This window comes from Talpa europaea, assembly GCF_964194135.1.
Source record: "Talpa europaea genome assembly, chromosome: 5".
NCBI classification, from domain to species: Eukaryota; Metazoa; Chordata; class Mammalia; order Eulipotyphla; family Talpidae; genus Talpa; species Talpa europaea.
In genome coordinates this window covers 120,522,368-120,538,900 of record NC_140071.1, presented here as the reverse complement: position 1 = coordinate 120,538,900, position 16,533 = coordinate 120,522,368, and the positions used below count along the sequence as shown (strand labels likewise).

Here is a 16,533-nt window from a genome sequence, read left to right as displayed (position 1 = left end):
GAATTGTGATTGATTAATAAGAAAATAAGAGAGTTCTGTGTAATTCTAAAGATAGAATACTATCTTCAGAGTTTAGAGAAAGTGATTATCAAATTTTTATCCAATAGATTTTTTTGAAAAATTAACCACTATTAATATAGAAAAGCATGAAAGGGGTTTGATGGAGGGGCAGAGCTTTCCGTTTGTAAGTGAAATTTTATTTCACCTGAGCATTATTAATTAACAATATTTGTAATTTTTATGTCCTTTGCTTATGATCCAGGTGGCAAAGCCAAAATCCCCAGAACCAGAAGCAACCCTGACATTTCCGTTTCTGGACAAAATGCCTGAAAACAACCAATTACATTTGCCAAATCTCAATTCTCAAGGTAAAAAGAAGGAAATGTTTTTTTTTTTTTAATTCTGCATGTTCTGTTGGGCCCGTACATAGGAAATATTCTTTATTTTAAAGGAAGATTACTTCCTTTATGCTGACATCCCTTTAGCCAGCGCGTGGCCAGAGTCTGTGAGAGCTGAATTAACAATTTCCAAATAGAAATCTGGTCTGCATTTTCTATTTGACCAAGCCAGGAACCCTAGCTGCCAAGACCACTTTTCAGCCATATACCCTTAGATGCAATAATACCTACACAGTATTTGATAGAGTAAAAAAAAAATTTAATGGCGCCAAAATCCTGTAAAAAAAATTAGAAAATAAGAAAATAATTTAATTAAAATATTATAATTTTAGTGTATGTCGTTTTCACTTATTGCTAAATATGGTTTTGTAAAATATTTATTTTGACAATGATTTGGGGAAAAAGTCAGATTTTCTCACTCCATAATATTTCAGGGTATGCATGATAATTATCAAGAAATCACTCACAATCAGAGATTGACATGTTTCTCACAAACCAAAACTTCAATCTTTCAAAAAATTCTTTACAGCAATAACGTATGTTGTATGTATGCTGAGGGTATATTTTAATGTGTTTGATATCAAGTGGGGAAGGGTACCCTCTGAAAATAATAGGAATTTAGGGTCTATGAACTCCTGAGGTACTTTTAGGTCATGCACAGGTTTGTGAATTCACCCTTTTACTGTTCAAGAGCCCAACTGAATCCTTTTATCCTGATGGAAAACCCAGGTGCCCACAACACCAGAAAGGATCCTTATGTTTGTGAACAGTAGGGAGTGGGTCCTGAAATGTCCATGACCCCTGGGAACCATTCTGCAAACTGGACTTTACTGATGTGAATTCTCTCTAGGTGTGAAAACAGGGGTAAGGAAACAATAACTGTAAGGTTTCTTGGTTTACTTTTTTAAGGTACTTTCCCTAATATACTTTATAGATTTGATTTATCACTCTGGGCAAAGAGAGATGGTACAGGTCCATTATGACTGGGGATTTATTTTTAATTTTCTTTTCACCAATGGACAGCTCTTTGGGGTCACTATTGCCAGAAACTGAGTTGGCTTCATTAGCCTTTACTGATATCTGGGACATAAGTTGGACCCTATCTATATCATAGGAAGTACTTGGAGAGAATTAATTGGAATATATACTAATGATCACTAATTTTTAATGTGGAAATAGGCTCAATGCTATTTTCAAGGCATTTGCTTTAAGTCGTCAGCCCTGCTTTCCTAAAGGGAACTGACAAAAATAAAGTCTCAAAAGTAGGCCAACAATTGGCCATATTGAGACAAATTTAACTTCTGCCCTATTTCTGTCACTTTGTAATTGTGTAGATCAGTAGCAGAGAGGAACTAGATATTCTAAGTCTTATTAATAAGTTTGGTTGTCATGTATTTATACTTTCCATTACCTGTTATAAGGCATTTCAGTTTAATAACATATGCTGTTGAATCTAAGGGAATCTTGTTTGTGCTTTATCCAAATTAAATGACTGAATACAAAATTCTGTAGCACTGTGACATTTCAGAACTTATTCTTCAAGATAGAACTACATTTGGAGAACATCTGTCTATCCTCTCACCTGGCTCATGGAAGCTATGATCACAGTTGCAGGCTCTGGAGACGAGGTCTTTGGGCTCAAATTCTTGTTTGATTAGTTCTTAGCTTTGTGACCTCTACCACCAAGTTCTCCCTAGTCCCTAATCATCACCTGTAAACTGGAAATATTAATAGACACAACCTCATAGAAATGTTGAAGAGATAAACAAAATTAAGTGAGACTAAAAAAGGGCATTTAGCTCAATATCTTGCCAACTATAGCCACTAATAGTATAATCTAATAGTTAGCATAGACGTATAGACAAGATGCCAGTCAGAAATAAACTATTCTCCAATGCTTTTCTAAATGCTTATATTGTGGAAATAGAGCAATAAGTAGTAGTTTCAAACCTGGATACATGCGAATGTCCCCAGCAGAACCAGATAAACAAAGACCCTGGTCCCACCCCAGCTGTGTCTGATTAAGGAGGTCTGGACAGAGCCAGTGTATGTGATTTCTGACACATTCCCAAAGCTGATGCTGATGCTGCAGATCTGGGAACTACACTCCGAAAACTCCTAACTTGTATGTGTTTAATACTCTCCAGTAGATATGGAAATAGCAACAATACTTGTTCGGAGTATATATAGTTGCCATATTTCAAGAAGCAAAAAGCCCTTTTATAAATATAGCCTTAAAAGACATCATTTAACTTTAATTAGGAGACAAGGTGGAAAGTACAGCTGCTTTGTCCATATATAAAAAGTCAATGTACTCTTAAGGGATTCAGAGTGAGATCAAACATCAAATCCAAAGTAGCTATTGAGAGAGGATCACAAATCCTGGAGCCATCCTGATTACTCTCTCCCCCAAGAAAGTGGTTTCACCCCCATTTCTATAGTCATCTGCTTATCAACTGATCCCACAAGCCACTGAAGATCAGCTGGTGAGCCTTCATGATATCCCACAGATTTCCCGGGAGCGTACACATCCATAAATAGTCATTAAATACTCCGAAAACATTCATGAAATACTTTTAAAGGTGATACATTTCTTTTCCCCAACTGTCTCCCTACAACAAAAAGAAATCTCGATGTCCCAGGAAAATATGTGCACATTTTTAAAATGTGCATTGAGAATGATGAGATGATACAGCCCAGAGCTTAAGAATGCAAACAAATACTGTGAGTCTCTGTGCAATGCCCCATGTAACAGACATAGACATGTACTTTGGTTGCAGCCATATATAATTTCTGCACAGACTTCCCTACAAAGCCTTTATAAAGTATATAAAATACTAGATGGGCTCATCTCTGTGTATGCTTTCCTGGTGTTACGGCAAAGCAATGTCAGCTGTAAATTTGATCTTGCATAGGGTATCATCCTGTCCTTTTGACCTTTAACATTTTCACAATATCACCATTAAGTATGAGCCTGTGAAACACCAGCAGCAAACAACAACAGCCTCTGTCCTGTTTCAGTTGACTTCATCCAAGTCCTTCAGGTTTTGTATGTTTTATTGAGACCTTTGGTACTTCAGCTTCTCTCGCTCTTGATTCTTACATTGACGAATGTCAATGCTCCTTTAATTCTTGGGAGCAGGGTTCAGTTCTCACCCCCTGTGTTCATGGTTTTCTGTTTGTTCTGCCATCTGATCTAGAGTCGCCTGGCACTGCCAGTGTTCCGCTTAGAGTTCAGAACTCTTGGCGACGTTCCCAGTTTTTCTCCCAGTCAGGTAAAAACACATACTGGGTAGCTGTGTTTCTTTCGTTCAAAACTCCATGTTGGGGGCAACCAATGATATCTGGTATTTTTCTTCATTTCTGATTTCAGGGGTGGGGGAGAGATGCTTGTCTTTGGCACACAGTTAGCAAAGAGCTAGTTCTTTAATAACAGTACCAGTTACGCTAAAATCAGGGAAGGGGGGAATTTACAGAATTTTACTGTGATTTTGAAAATTTAAAAAAAAATTTGCCTCTTTTTTCATTCTTCTTTTTTTAAGAATAAAGCAAAGATTAGAAGAATTTACCAGGAACTGGTAACAGTTCTTTTGTTAACTGTGTCATTCTCTGTATTTCCTGGATGGCATCGGCCTCTCTCTATATGGTCCTTCTCCCTGTTAGACAGTGAGGGAACTGGTCAATCTAGGCTGTGTGCAAGGTGCATTAAAAACAAGCACTCATTGGAGTAGTTTCACTGCTTATAGTCTAGTACCTGGTGCTAACTGATGGGATTGATCTTATTACAGTGGTCATAACTTCTTTTGGTGATGGGTGCCAACTGCTTGAGGGGTCTGCTTTATTATTATTTTTAAGGCTCTTGGCTTCTAATAAAAATTGATTTGAAGTTGACATAGGAACCACATCCAACTGAGGATCAAAGAAGAAGACAATCAGAAGTGACTCACACTATGATCTTTTTTATCTTCTTTCTATACAGTGGAATCTCCAAGCAATGAAAAGTCACCTGCAACTACACCTGTAAGTAACTTATTTTAAGGAATAGCTCATGCATTTAGTATTATTTTAATCTATAAGGTATTCTATTTAAGGGTCAACCAAAAATGTGCTCCATTACCACTGATTGTAAAAGAATAATTAGGAGCTACCTCTACTACTCTCAGGTGAGTTATGAAGAAAGCCATGGTTATCATAGAGCAGGGTCGTTATTATGCACAGAAACAAATGCCATCTAACTCTAAAAGAATCAACTAAAATCAGTGTGACAATAGAAATTATTATTAAAATATGCAATTTCTGTAGGCAATCAAAACATTTTTATTTTTAATGAGGATAATATTCAACAGACAGTGTGCTGTTGGCAGGCAAAGTGCAGCCTGGAACCTCTCTGTGACACCCAACCTAGAGTTGCACCCTTTCTCACCTATCAGTACCCGAAAAGTATGAACTGTTCATTTATTTTCAAATTTTATTTCAACGACATCTTCTAAGTATTTACTAATTAAAATGTCAGGACACACGATGCTTTGAAACTCCTTGCTGCCGAATTATATTAAACCCTCTAAACTGTTTCCAGTTCACTCTCCAAAGGTCCCATCGGATTTGGAGACTTTCTCTGTGACATGATAAACTGTAGCATTTTTTCCATCCCATGGATATAGCCTCATAATCACTGTTGCACCTTTGATTCCAAATTTATTAACCATATGACCTGAAGGTATGACGTAACTTCTCTGAGCTTTATCTTCCTGGATTGTACAATGAGATAATAATACCTTCCTTTTAGACTGTTGAGAGCTTTAATCGTTATAGACACCTCTAGCACAGTGCCTGGTATATAGATCCTTCCCAGTGGCTAACCCAGGGGCCCACCATAACTGGTACCAGTTTTTATCTATAGGTAAATTGTCTTACTCTGAGAATTCCTACATGCCCATGCAGAATGGAGAAGGAAACCATCATTTGTCAGTACAAACCCAGGAGTGACCCTTAACAGCTCCAGCCACATTCCAGAACATGGGGCCATTGTGGGACTCAATGTTGAGCCAATATGGGCCATGCAGAGCTCCCTGGGAGGCTGAGAACACCGAAGGGATGGGAACCTGCAGAAGAATCCTAAAGCAGCCATTCAGGGCACAGAACTAAAGAGGGCCACATATAACCTATTGATTTCCAATTTAATTTATATGGGAACAACAATGTCCAATTGTTCTGTATTCCCTGGGCAGGTGTGGAGAGGAAGGGAACCCCAAAGATGTACATGTGCAGGGCAAACCCAGGAGTGACATATAGAAAGTACATTTCCTTGCTTGAGGTGCCCACCTTTCTTTAACTTCCTGTTAAAGATTTCTCTCCCCCCGCCCCCTACCACCCATCCTCTCAATTTCATATTCTATGACTTGGGTACCTGCTTTGGTTCATGCATCTTTCTCCCATTCTCTCCATTCTCTCACTTTGTTCCCAGACTCACAAAATTCCTTTTCAAAAGACAAAGGCTTTAGGTTTGAGTGTTTACTCTGTGGACCCCAAAACAGGGGCTCCCCCTTGTCTGGATCACAGGTGATACTGGTGAGCACTGGTGAGTTAAGTAACCTGCTTTAGGGGAAGCTGGCATGGAAAAGCTACAGCAGTATAAGATAGTCTCTAGTGCAGCAAACACTACTTAGAAAATGCAGTTATGCTGAAATAATCAGTGCCATTTACATAGACCCAGGATCAATATGCAAAATGAATCTCTTACAGTCAGGAGCACAAAAGCACTTAAGAAATCACTTCCAAGAGAAATGAAGCAAAAGCCTTCCCATGCCAGTGGCTAATTACTTCATGTTTTTATTAGCTCTATAAAGGTTCATAGAATCACACCAGCATCTTGGAAGTAAACCAAAGAGAGACTAAGATTATAAAATGATTTCTGCCAACAGAGGGCCTCTGATTTGTGAAGGCTTCTGCTTCTGCCTGTCCTCCGGGTGCCTGGCCATGAGCTAATTGTGTCCCCTGCCCTGGGGACATGGTTCAGGGCACATCCTTGAGAACACGGCTCAATTCTCATCATGATTTTTGTGTGTATGTGTGTTTTTCCCCAAGCAGTTTAAGTTCTGGGCATGGGACCCGGAAGAGGAGCGCAGGAGGCAGGAAAAATGGCAACAGGAGCAAGAACGTTTGCTCCAGGTAGGACTTGTTTGTGCTGGTTTGTTGTTTCTTTTAGAATGCTTTCTTAACTTATGTTAATGCTGGATGCAATTTTAGCTCAAGCAGTGGAATCAGGTTCTCCGAAGTGAAGGACCCTAAGTCAGTTCAGTCTGTGTCTGTGTGCTATGTGTGTCAATGTGTATATCTCTGTGTTGCGTGTGTCGGTACATGTTATGTGTGCTGTTTATGTGTGGCATTTATGTTCTGTATATTGTGCAGGTATGTGTGATGTGTTTTTGCATGAATCTGTGTTGTATTGTTGTGTATGTTGTATTATATCTGTGTGTATTATGTGTGTGTTCGTTTGTTTGTGTGTGGGTGTGCGTCTATGTGTGCAGTGTGATGTATTATGTCTGGTTTCAATATCAGATGTGGGTGTGGGTGTGTGCTGTGTGTGTAATATTGTGTCTGTGTGTGGGTGTGTGCTGTGTGTATAATACTGTGTTTGTGTATGGGTATGGGTGTGTGCTGTGTGTGTAATATTGTGTCTGTGTGTGGTGTATGTGGTGCAGAAAATGTACATTTTTATTCCCTGAATCATCTGTTCATTCTCTTGCAGACAGGGGCATTTGATGTGAGTTCTAGAACCAATAAGCCTACGAAGCTTTGCTTACTTTTAGCTTTTGTGGAGTCTTAGGGTCTATTTCCCCTACTCTGAAAATCCCTGAAAGTCCCTCTTTAAAACTTTATGTGACTAGTTTTAATAACAATTTTTAATCCAGAGTTAAAAACCTGCAAGGAGTTGACCTACAATGATTTTGCTGGCGCATTAAGAACATCAGGCTCCAGATAAGTCCAATAAAGCCCTTTGCTCTAAAATAATGACATAATAGGTATTCCCTGGAAAATCTCAGCACCTTCCCAGTGAAGATGCGAGTACAGACTTGTTTTGATCTCAGCAAGAGGACTGACAATAATCAGCCTAAAATATGTGACGGTGTGCAGTGCGCTTCAATGATTCCTTTGTCTCTGTTGTGAGGGATGCTGTTCCCAAGGCATCCAGGGCTGTCAGTTCTCATTTAAGCATTAATGTTAATCTCCATTTATTCATCTCTGCTAGTCAGCTGTCAGGGACTCCTTCACACTTTTTAAGCCATCCTTATTGAGTATTTTATATTTTCCCCCAGAAGTGGTGAGTAGTATTTTATTTTTTCTCAAAACAAGAATGACAGTTCTGATATTGAAACCTTCTAATGGGCTGTTTAAAAGCTACTCTTAATTCAAAAGTTACTTAAAGCTGGGAAGATTCCATTTTGGTAGAATGACTATAAGCAAAAAGTATTTATTGAGCTAATTATCATCTTATCCACTTTGGACCTTCCTATATTGTCTATCTTGTAAGCCTACCAAGTTTTTAATCTTTACTAAACTCTCTCCTAGCAGCAACATATTTATTAGCAGAATGATAAAACTCATTTCAGAAGGACCCAGTGAAAGCAAACAATTGGCTTAGCCACCCTCCTAGAACAAAACACAAGTCAACAAACATTTTAGAACCTTTAAATATTTCTTTTATTGTTTATCTTCCCATAAGCAAATGTCTATTCATTTATCTGAAGACTACAACAGAACATGAACAGCAGAAAATACTGTTCATCATTTGATACTATTTTGTTTGAATACCACAAAATAGTATCCCTCTTGTTGCATAAATCAATTAGATTCATATAGCAACATATGTACATGGTAGTTTAGAGGGGGGAAATACCCCAATAATGTATGCAGTGGTCAATTCAGAAATATCTGTGGAAATCCCGCAACAGGAGAGATACCAGAAGGAGCAGGACAAACTGAAAGAAGAATGGGAAAAGGCCCAAAAGGAAGTGGAAGAGGAAGAACGAAGATACTATGAGGAGGTAAGAAATCTCCAAGAAGGAATTTAACCTTGTAGTCCTAATTCCTATCTAGCAACACCTTTTGTGTCTGGGGTACATGTATGTACATGTATGGCTGTGTCTGATTCTTTTACCTACAGAAGAGCCATATCATACTCTTCCAAATAGCCAATTCCTATAGGCTCTAAAAGACCGCAGTTCCCTCAAGTTCCGTGACTCCCACGGTGTGGATGGAGACAGTATAGTTGTATCTGTTCTCTAGTCAGAGTTGGATTCTTGATTGATCTTAAAGTGGAAACATGAAAGTATTTATTTTTGTATGTCTGCTTGTGGAAAGCATGTTTGGTCACAGTTAATTTTATAAGGATTATTTTGCTATCAGGCTAAATGAATCCTTACCCTTGCATTCACTTTATGGTACTAAAGAGATTTGGAAAGGAGAATTTTATTTGCCTCAGGTTTTTTTTTGGATGAACAAGCTAGACCACCTTAGAGAATTTGAAAGAAACTACATTGTATGTATATTATCTGAAATCTGACTATTATTGTGGATTTTGTCATTCACAATAATTTTTGTGCCTAATCAGATGCCTCATAGCATTTCTGATTAGGCTTCTAAAATTTCACTAACTGATGAATTTGCAAAGATTTTGTTTTTCTAAATTAAGTGCTAATTTCTAAATTGTTGCCCATAGAATGTATAATCTGATTAACATACTTTTAGAAAATAAGACTTTTTTAATGTCCTTGTTGTTTGCATATTTTCTGATGCTTTTTTCTAAAGGTACTTGATGAAATTTTTCTCTTGAGATAATGTGATTTTTCACTTTATTTTCCTTTCATTCATTCCTGCCCTTCTCCTTAGGAGCGAAAGATAATTGAAGACACCGTAGTTCCATTCACTATTTCTTCAAGTTCTGCAGACCAGCTGTCTACATCCTCCTCTATGACTGAAGCCAGTGGGGCAGTGGTGAGATCAGAGATTAAACACAATTTGTAAAATAAATAAACCTAAGTAGAAGTACAAAACCACATGGCCAAGTCTTCTAGCACCATAAATCCAGGACTGACAGTTTCCCTAGAACCATGTCTGTTATTGTGTGGCCACTGTGCCCCGTGGCACTGTCCCTGTTGTGGAGAAAACCTAGAGCCACATTCAGAGGAGCAGTTAAGTCATTACTTGGGCCAGACCTGCACCCACAGGCTGGCAAGCTACATCTCTCTATACTGATCGGCAAGATCCTTATTAGTGAAACCATGTGCTGGAATGGCCTTTTTACTACTCATCATTCACTCATTCAACAGTTATTCTTCTCCACTCTATCATACATTCCTTTGCAGCAGCCATTGGTCACCTTCCATGAAAGTTGCCTCCAACCTACTATTACAAAGGAATTTAATGTGTTTTCAAGGAGTGGAGAGTGCCCAGAAAGGCTGATCGACCGCCATATCCCCTAAAGTCATCGAGGCAATGGATGAGTCTTACAAACCTGAATAGTTCATAATCTACAGTTGTAAAATCCACATGAAAAAGTGATTTGTCCTGAAATGAGTGATCTTGTGACTGTTTTATTTTTAAAAGATGGATTTTCTAACCAGTCCTTTTTCATGATACCTTTTGAGAGAGACCCATATTACATGTTTCTTTTAAATCAATGGAAAACAGTTACTATTCAGTTCACTTGGAGAACTTTTCTTAAATTGTAGACAGTGTGATTGAAACCATATTTCATGTACCTATTGGCCAGAGATACAGGTTATCCAGGGTGTTTAAAAATATATTCAAGATTACCCTTTCTTCTCCATTAGAATAAGATGGACTTGGAAAACTGTCGAGAGGAAGGACAAGAGACAAGACAGAAGAAACCATTTCAGGGAGACAACAATGATGCATTTCTGAAGACTAGGGAGAGTGATCCACTGGAGGAAAAAGATGGGTATGAGCCAAGTCAGTCTGTTGGTCTAAATGAGCAAAGCCGGGCTCTGCCCCTTCACTCCCAGGAAGGATACCTATTGCTAATGCAAATCATATTCAGCTTTGAAATGATCATTCCCGTAATACATTATTTATTGCTTGAACACATTCTAATAGCTCTGAAGCCAGTGTCCTTGTGCCATTTAATATAAATAGCCTGATTTTTAAATAAGCAAAGCCTTTTTTAAATAAGGGGACAAAATATCATCAAAGGAGCACACTCAATTCAGAGCCCCAAACTTAAATATCACTTACCTGCAGTGGTTAATGTAGCTGGAGGGAGAGAGGTTAAAGTGAAGCCCTGGAATCCCACCCATTGTAGACTTGAACTTTGCCATAAGCATTGTCTGCACTGTGAGGAGCCATGTTTACTCTGGATGCTAATATAAAAGGTAATCAACATGTGAATTGATTGCAGGTAACCACCCAAACCAAACCGTGGCCTACAGTATGTTCTACAGAAGGTCTAAATAGGGCACCCTGAACACCTAGATCATTTAGAACCAGCTCAGAATGCAGTTGTTGCCATTTGCTTTAGTGACCTTATTGATACCAACCCACAGCTAACCTAGAAAGGACCCGGCAAAGCCCTGGTGGCAGCAGTGCTCTGCCACTGCAAGTTCATTATGAGACAGAAGTTTGTCTCAGGCCTCTGTGATACCAGGTAGATGTTGGCAAGTATGTGTGAATGTGCTTGCATACACACACACACCACACACACACACACACACACACACAGGCCTCAGAAAGACGTAAAGATGTGAAAGGCTACATAATATCATTTTCAAAGATTGGCCATTTTTCAAGATTGACAGGAACTGAGCTCTTCTGGGGACTTGGGCTCTGAGAATTCTCCTGTGTTCTTGGGCTGGAGCCTCAGTGTGTGGTAGGCCATAGGCTGAGGGTCCCTATGCAGAGTCCAAAGAGCCCTTGGAGCAGGACCTCTGTTTCCTGCTTATATTATTTAAAAGGACTTTCCAGTTCTGTGAAATGAAAACCACACTAATCAGGAATAATTAAATGATGTTGATAGGTATTTTATGTGAATTTTTGCTGGTTCTTCACATAATTCCAGTTGTTGAAAGAAATTTTGTTTTTATCTCCTGTATCTCTCATATCTTTGCAACCGGAAGCTACTGAAAGTGAATGACCGTAGGCTGCAAATACCACATGTGGCCTAATGATTTCCTTTTTGTTAAGTTGTGGTAACTTTGGGTTACCACACTGATGATGAGTATTGGCTCACACCTCTTCAATGTATGCCACCACACCACACCCACCAAGACACCTGTAGTTCTCCACCATAGTCCACTGTGACCAAAATGATTTCTGCAATAAATCCTGTCTTCTGAAAATCTGGGAGAGTCCAGATAGCTCTGGCATGCATTGAAATTATTAAAATGAATAGTTTTATGGACAGGGAGGTGGAAAGGACATCATAAATGATGGTTTTGTTAAATTAATGGACAATGTCCATGTGTAATATTTTATAGTATTTTAAATCTACTTTAAAATAGAATAACTAAAAAATTGAGTTACTCCCATTTCTTTTTATAGATTGTACTTGGTGCTTCCCTGCCCTCAGGGACAGAATCAACATAGTTCAGTTCAGGTACTTTTATGTCAGATCTGATATATATATTTGTTTGTTTTAACAGCCTAACTCTAGGGGCCTTGACTCATTCTGAGAACCCTATATCAAAAGGACTCCATCAGGAACATCAGCTGGATGCTGGGGCCTCACACTGTGCAATGAACCCCCCACAGCTAGCTCAGGGTAAGAAGGAGAACATCAACCCCGATTTTTAAATTATTAGAAGATGCCTCTCCCACCTTTCCCTCCAGAGGTATGACCCCTGCTGGCTGCAGATTTCTCTTTTGCCTTATGCTAAACACTGCAGTGAGGAACCTGGGTTTCTGTCAATTAATGGCTTATGCTAAATTGTATAATGAACAAACTCCCACCACCATGTGCCCAGAGTCTCTGTGATACCCCTGTGAGGCCTCAGCAGGCATTGGCTTGTCAAAGAAAGGCGACTTGGGCCTCCCTGGTGGTGCAGGGGTTAAAGTCTCAGTGCTGTCAAGCTAGCAGCAGCCACTGTGAGTTGGAGCTCTGGCCCAGGAGCTGACCCACGTGTCATGGCAGACCTCACCTGTCTCGCCTGCTTCTCCCCTCAGTGGCCTACACCCCAGTTCTTGTATGCATAAATAAATAAAATTAAATCTTAAAAAAAATAAGGAAAGACAACTTGCTAACTACTAAGATGACTACTGAGCACTAAGTTATGTTTTTTACTTACCTCAGATCCATCCTGGAATCAGCAGATAGCAAACCCACCAATGCGCACTTTAGAAGATGCGAAACCAAAAACCCTCCTGTTGGATAAAAGCATTAACCATCAGATTGAGTCTCCGAGTGAAAGGCGGAAGTGAGTAACCAACTTAGATAGATATGGAATTCCTTTTTGAAAAATGTATTGATGAAAAAGGGAAGGAAATGGAAAAATGTGAGCTGGCAACATGTCAGTGACTTTTTTTGTGCTTTTTCTCCATTTAATCACAAATATTTGTGAAAGTTAGGAATAATCTTCCTGGCAAGTAAATATTTACTCTATGTCCATTTGAAAGAAACGAAATAATATTTTTAGCCCACAAATCTAAACATTGGAAAGAATTTGCAGACCTGTTGTATTAGAAATTTATCTAAGTGAGTTGAATGGTCTCAGAGCCTATTGACAAATGTTCTTGCAAGTAAAAAAATACTTTTCTTTCATTATTGTGCTCTCCATGAAGTGGGTACCCACCCTGGGCTTCCCTGGTGGCACAGCGGTTGAGCACTGGGCTGTGAAGCTGCCTGCAGCCTCTGCAGCGCCGGTTCGATCCCTGGCCACCCCACATGGCACGCAGACCTCTTCTACCATGCCCACTGCTCCCCTCAGCAGTGTATTTCGTCAGTCTGCCTGTTCTGTTCCCCGCTCTGGCTCTGGTGAATTCTCTCACCCTCCCGCACTTCTGACTGTACCCGGTGCTTGTATAAATAAATAAATAAATCTTTAAAATAAATAAATAAAAATTTTTTAAAAATGAAGTGGGTACCCCAGGTTATTTTCTAATCTTGTAACAATTGTATTTGTTTAACTATATTAATGGTTCCTGTCATATCTGAAATATCATTATAATAGGCATTGTTTTGAAGGGTTTATATATCTCTCCTGTTCTTTTCAGACATTAAGTCGTTGAACTCCCCAGTAACTTTATAGGGTTATTGTTCCAATTTTATACATGAAGAAATTGAGGCTCAAGGAAGTTAAATAACTTACCCAAAATAACTGACAGCTGTGTGGCAGAGGACTATCATGGAACTCAGAGCCCCATGATAAAATCATATATGAGCCAATGGTTCCTTGTGTTACTTGTCAGTTGAGGATTTTTAACCTGAATGGGCCCAGCACCCATGCTTGAATCAGCGTTCAAGCCTCAGAGGGCTTTATACACTGGCCAAGGAATGGAAACAGGGGCTCACACTCTAAAGGCCTTCTCCCCAAATTGGAGAGAAACAGGAACTTATATGGGGAGTACTGAGGAAGGGGGACTTCTAAATGGTTTGCATCAGCAGGATTTCAGAGAAATAAAGCAAAGTTTCCAGGAACTGCATTAACACCCTTTTTCTTTCAAATTTGATTTTGACCAGATCTGTCATAGCACCTGTGGGTGTGCTAGTTACTATGGTAGTGAGGCTGTGGCCTGACCCTTACCTTCCTTCTACTTCCTTCTTGGTCTCATCTACTCCCTATTGGTTTCCTATGGATTTGTCTGAAAAAAGATAAACAGGCCAGGAATAAAGAATTTCTGCAAGAAAAGAGAAGTAGGAGCATAGTAAGGACAAAGAACTTATGGTTGCTGGCCAAGTGATACTTGTAATCAGTTTTAAAAATACTCATTTTACTTTAACCAATCATTGTACCTGGAGACAGACAACCTGTCTGTCACTTGTTTGGTAGGTCTTTGAACATGTTATTTAATCTTCCTCTGCCTCTGTTTCCTCGTGTATAAAATGAGAATTAGAATAGTCCCCCTTTGATAGGGTTTTCGTGACTGACAAATAATAAATCCTATATACTTCCAGGTGGTATTGAGGATGATGATAAAAATATCAATTTGTTTCATAAGTTTATCTTTTTACCTTATATTTTTCTTGCTACATTTTTTCTCAATGCAGTGTTGAACCATTTTCCTCTTTTCTCTTACATCTACCGAATTTCATTTCTGTATGACTAGGTGACACACAAAGATAAAATTATATAGACGTAATTAATCATTATCATTGACTATTGCAGTGATTTTCAACCTTTGTTTTAAAAGCAGTGATACTTGGGTATTACATGCAAATGTGATATTTTGGAGAAGACCAGCTAGCTCTGCCTACAGAGGATATTTGGGTGGGCAGGGTGTTGTTCTGAAAGCAGATAGAAGACAGATGGACGCATCTCTGTTCACTTCTATGCTGGCATCTTTCTTTTCTTCATTCTTTCCTGTGTTCTAGGCTTTTTTTAAGCAAGAGTCTTGCACTGACGCGTAAGCCCAGCAGTCGAAACCACTGGGTACTTGCTGTCTGGACCCTTCTGCTTTGCAGATTCCATGACAATGGGGTGACTGTTTTGAACATCACCCCTCATGGTGTGCATCCATAATGAGCTTATTTGTGGGGCCAGGAACCACCTCACTGAGAAATACATCCTTTAAGTTCTGCCCTTTATATCTAGGTTCTCGTATCCCTGTTTACCTCTCCTCTCCCACCCAGTCCATAATTTTTGTATCTAACTGACCCTGCAGTCATAATCAAGCACAGAACCCAGCAAAAAATAAAGATAAGAAATATATTCTGTTTTTTCTGTCCAACAGTGCTGGTCTGGTTTTGATATTAGGTAACCATTGCATGCACAGTCCTTGTTAAACTGAATTATTATCTTTGGTCCTTTAAAAATTGAAATTGCCACTAGGACACACTTTGTTTTTTTGTTTGTTTTAATTTATTTTTAAAGATTTATTTATACAAGAACTGGGGTACAGGTCAGAGGCACGGGAGGGTAGAGATTTCACCAGAGCCAGAACAGGGAGCAGAACAGGCAGACTGACTAAAGACACTGCTGAGGGGAGCAGTGGGCGAGACAGGAGAGGTCTGCCACGCCATGTGGGTATCTCCCTGGCCGGTTGGGAATCGAACCTGCACTGCAGAAGCTGCAGACAGCTTCACAGCGCTGCGCTTAACCCACTGCGCCACTGGGGAGACCCACACACTTCGGGTTTTTTTTTTTTTTTTATTTGATTGTCAGGAAAGTTTTTGTTTCCTATTTAAATGTTTTTGTTGACTGGACTTCTCTTTACTCATCATAATATTTGGTTCCTTTACCACATTACAGGAAAAGCCCTCGAGAGAACTACCAGGCTGGGCACTTGTCACCTTGTTCCCCCACCCCTCCTGGCCAGTCGCCAAACAGGTACAAGAGGTCAGCAGGCCTTTCTGAGGCTGCTCTGAGCATAATTTCAGCCAAATCAGTGCTTGCCAGACGATTTTGAGGAATTCATCCATCCACATCGCTTCCTACTCACACACACAGGCAGGAGGAGAAAACACACTCCCTATTCGCCTGCAGTTTCATCAACCCACAACAGAAAAAGCCAAGTGTGTGACACTGGCGCAGCTGTGGCCATAGGGCTTTAATTACATTGTGTAGGACCTGCAATCTAATAATAAAATCCACCAGACATTTGCTGGGCTCCTAAGTCGGCGCCTTTGCCTCCAAGCCGGCTCGGTCCTTCTAGGCAAGATCCGCTGATGGCTCTTGCAGAGAGCCAGGCGGGGGCTGAGAAAAGAAACTTCATCCTTCTCTTTTAGTCCACTCAGGCTCTCTAATGATTGCTTCTGGACATTAATTGGGGCCCATGATATTCTTAAAAGCTGCCTGTGTTTCCATTCACTGGAGAGACAAATTACTGAGTACTCAGAGGTTTTCTTCGATTTAAAATTTTCATTTAACTACTGGATAAGAGGGAAATCCTAATAAATAGAGTTTGCTTAGGGCACTCTGCCTTCCTTTCTCTTGTCTTCCTTTCTGTTTCTTTTGTCCCTCTGTAC

The 16,533-nt window shown here is 39.6% G+C and overlaps 1 protein-coding gene across 17 annotated transcripts in view; it reads left to right on the top strand.

The window, feature by feature from the left end:
- Positions 1-16,533, top strand: part of LIMCH1 (LIM and calponin homology domains 1) — a gene marked incomplete at its 3' end in the record, with an annotated part of 306,641 nt that overhangs the window by 282,303 nt on the left and 7,805 nt on the right. For 4 of the 17 annotated variants that reach the window (XM_084233752.1, XM_084233751.1, XM_084233746.1 and 1 more), the window contains 9 exons: positions 263-368; positions 4,378-4,418; positions 6,486-6,566; positions 8,351-8,443; positions 9,288-9,392; positions 10,232-10,359; positions 12,056-12,174; positions 12,703-12,826; positions 15,818-15,895. In XM_084233752.1, coding sequence (XP_084089878.1) covers positions 263-368; positions 4,378-4,418; positions 6,486-6,566; positions 8,351-8,443; positions 9,288-9,392; positions 10,232-10,359; positions 12,056-12,174; positions 12,703-12,826; positions 15,818-15,895 — 875 coding nt within the window. Of the gene's footprint in view, positions 1-262; positions 369-3,598; positions 3,674-4,377; positions 4,419-6,482; positions 6,567-8,350; positions 8,444-9,287; positions 9,393-10,231; positions 10,360-12,055; positions 12,175-12,702; positions 12,827-15,817; positions 15,905-16,533 lie in introns of all 17 variants that reach the window. The other 13 variants (XM_084233757.1, XM_084233755.1, XM_084233749.1 and 10 more) reach the window with 8 other exon arrangements.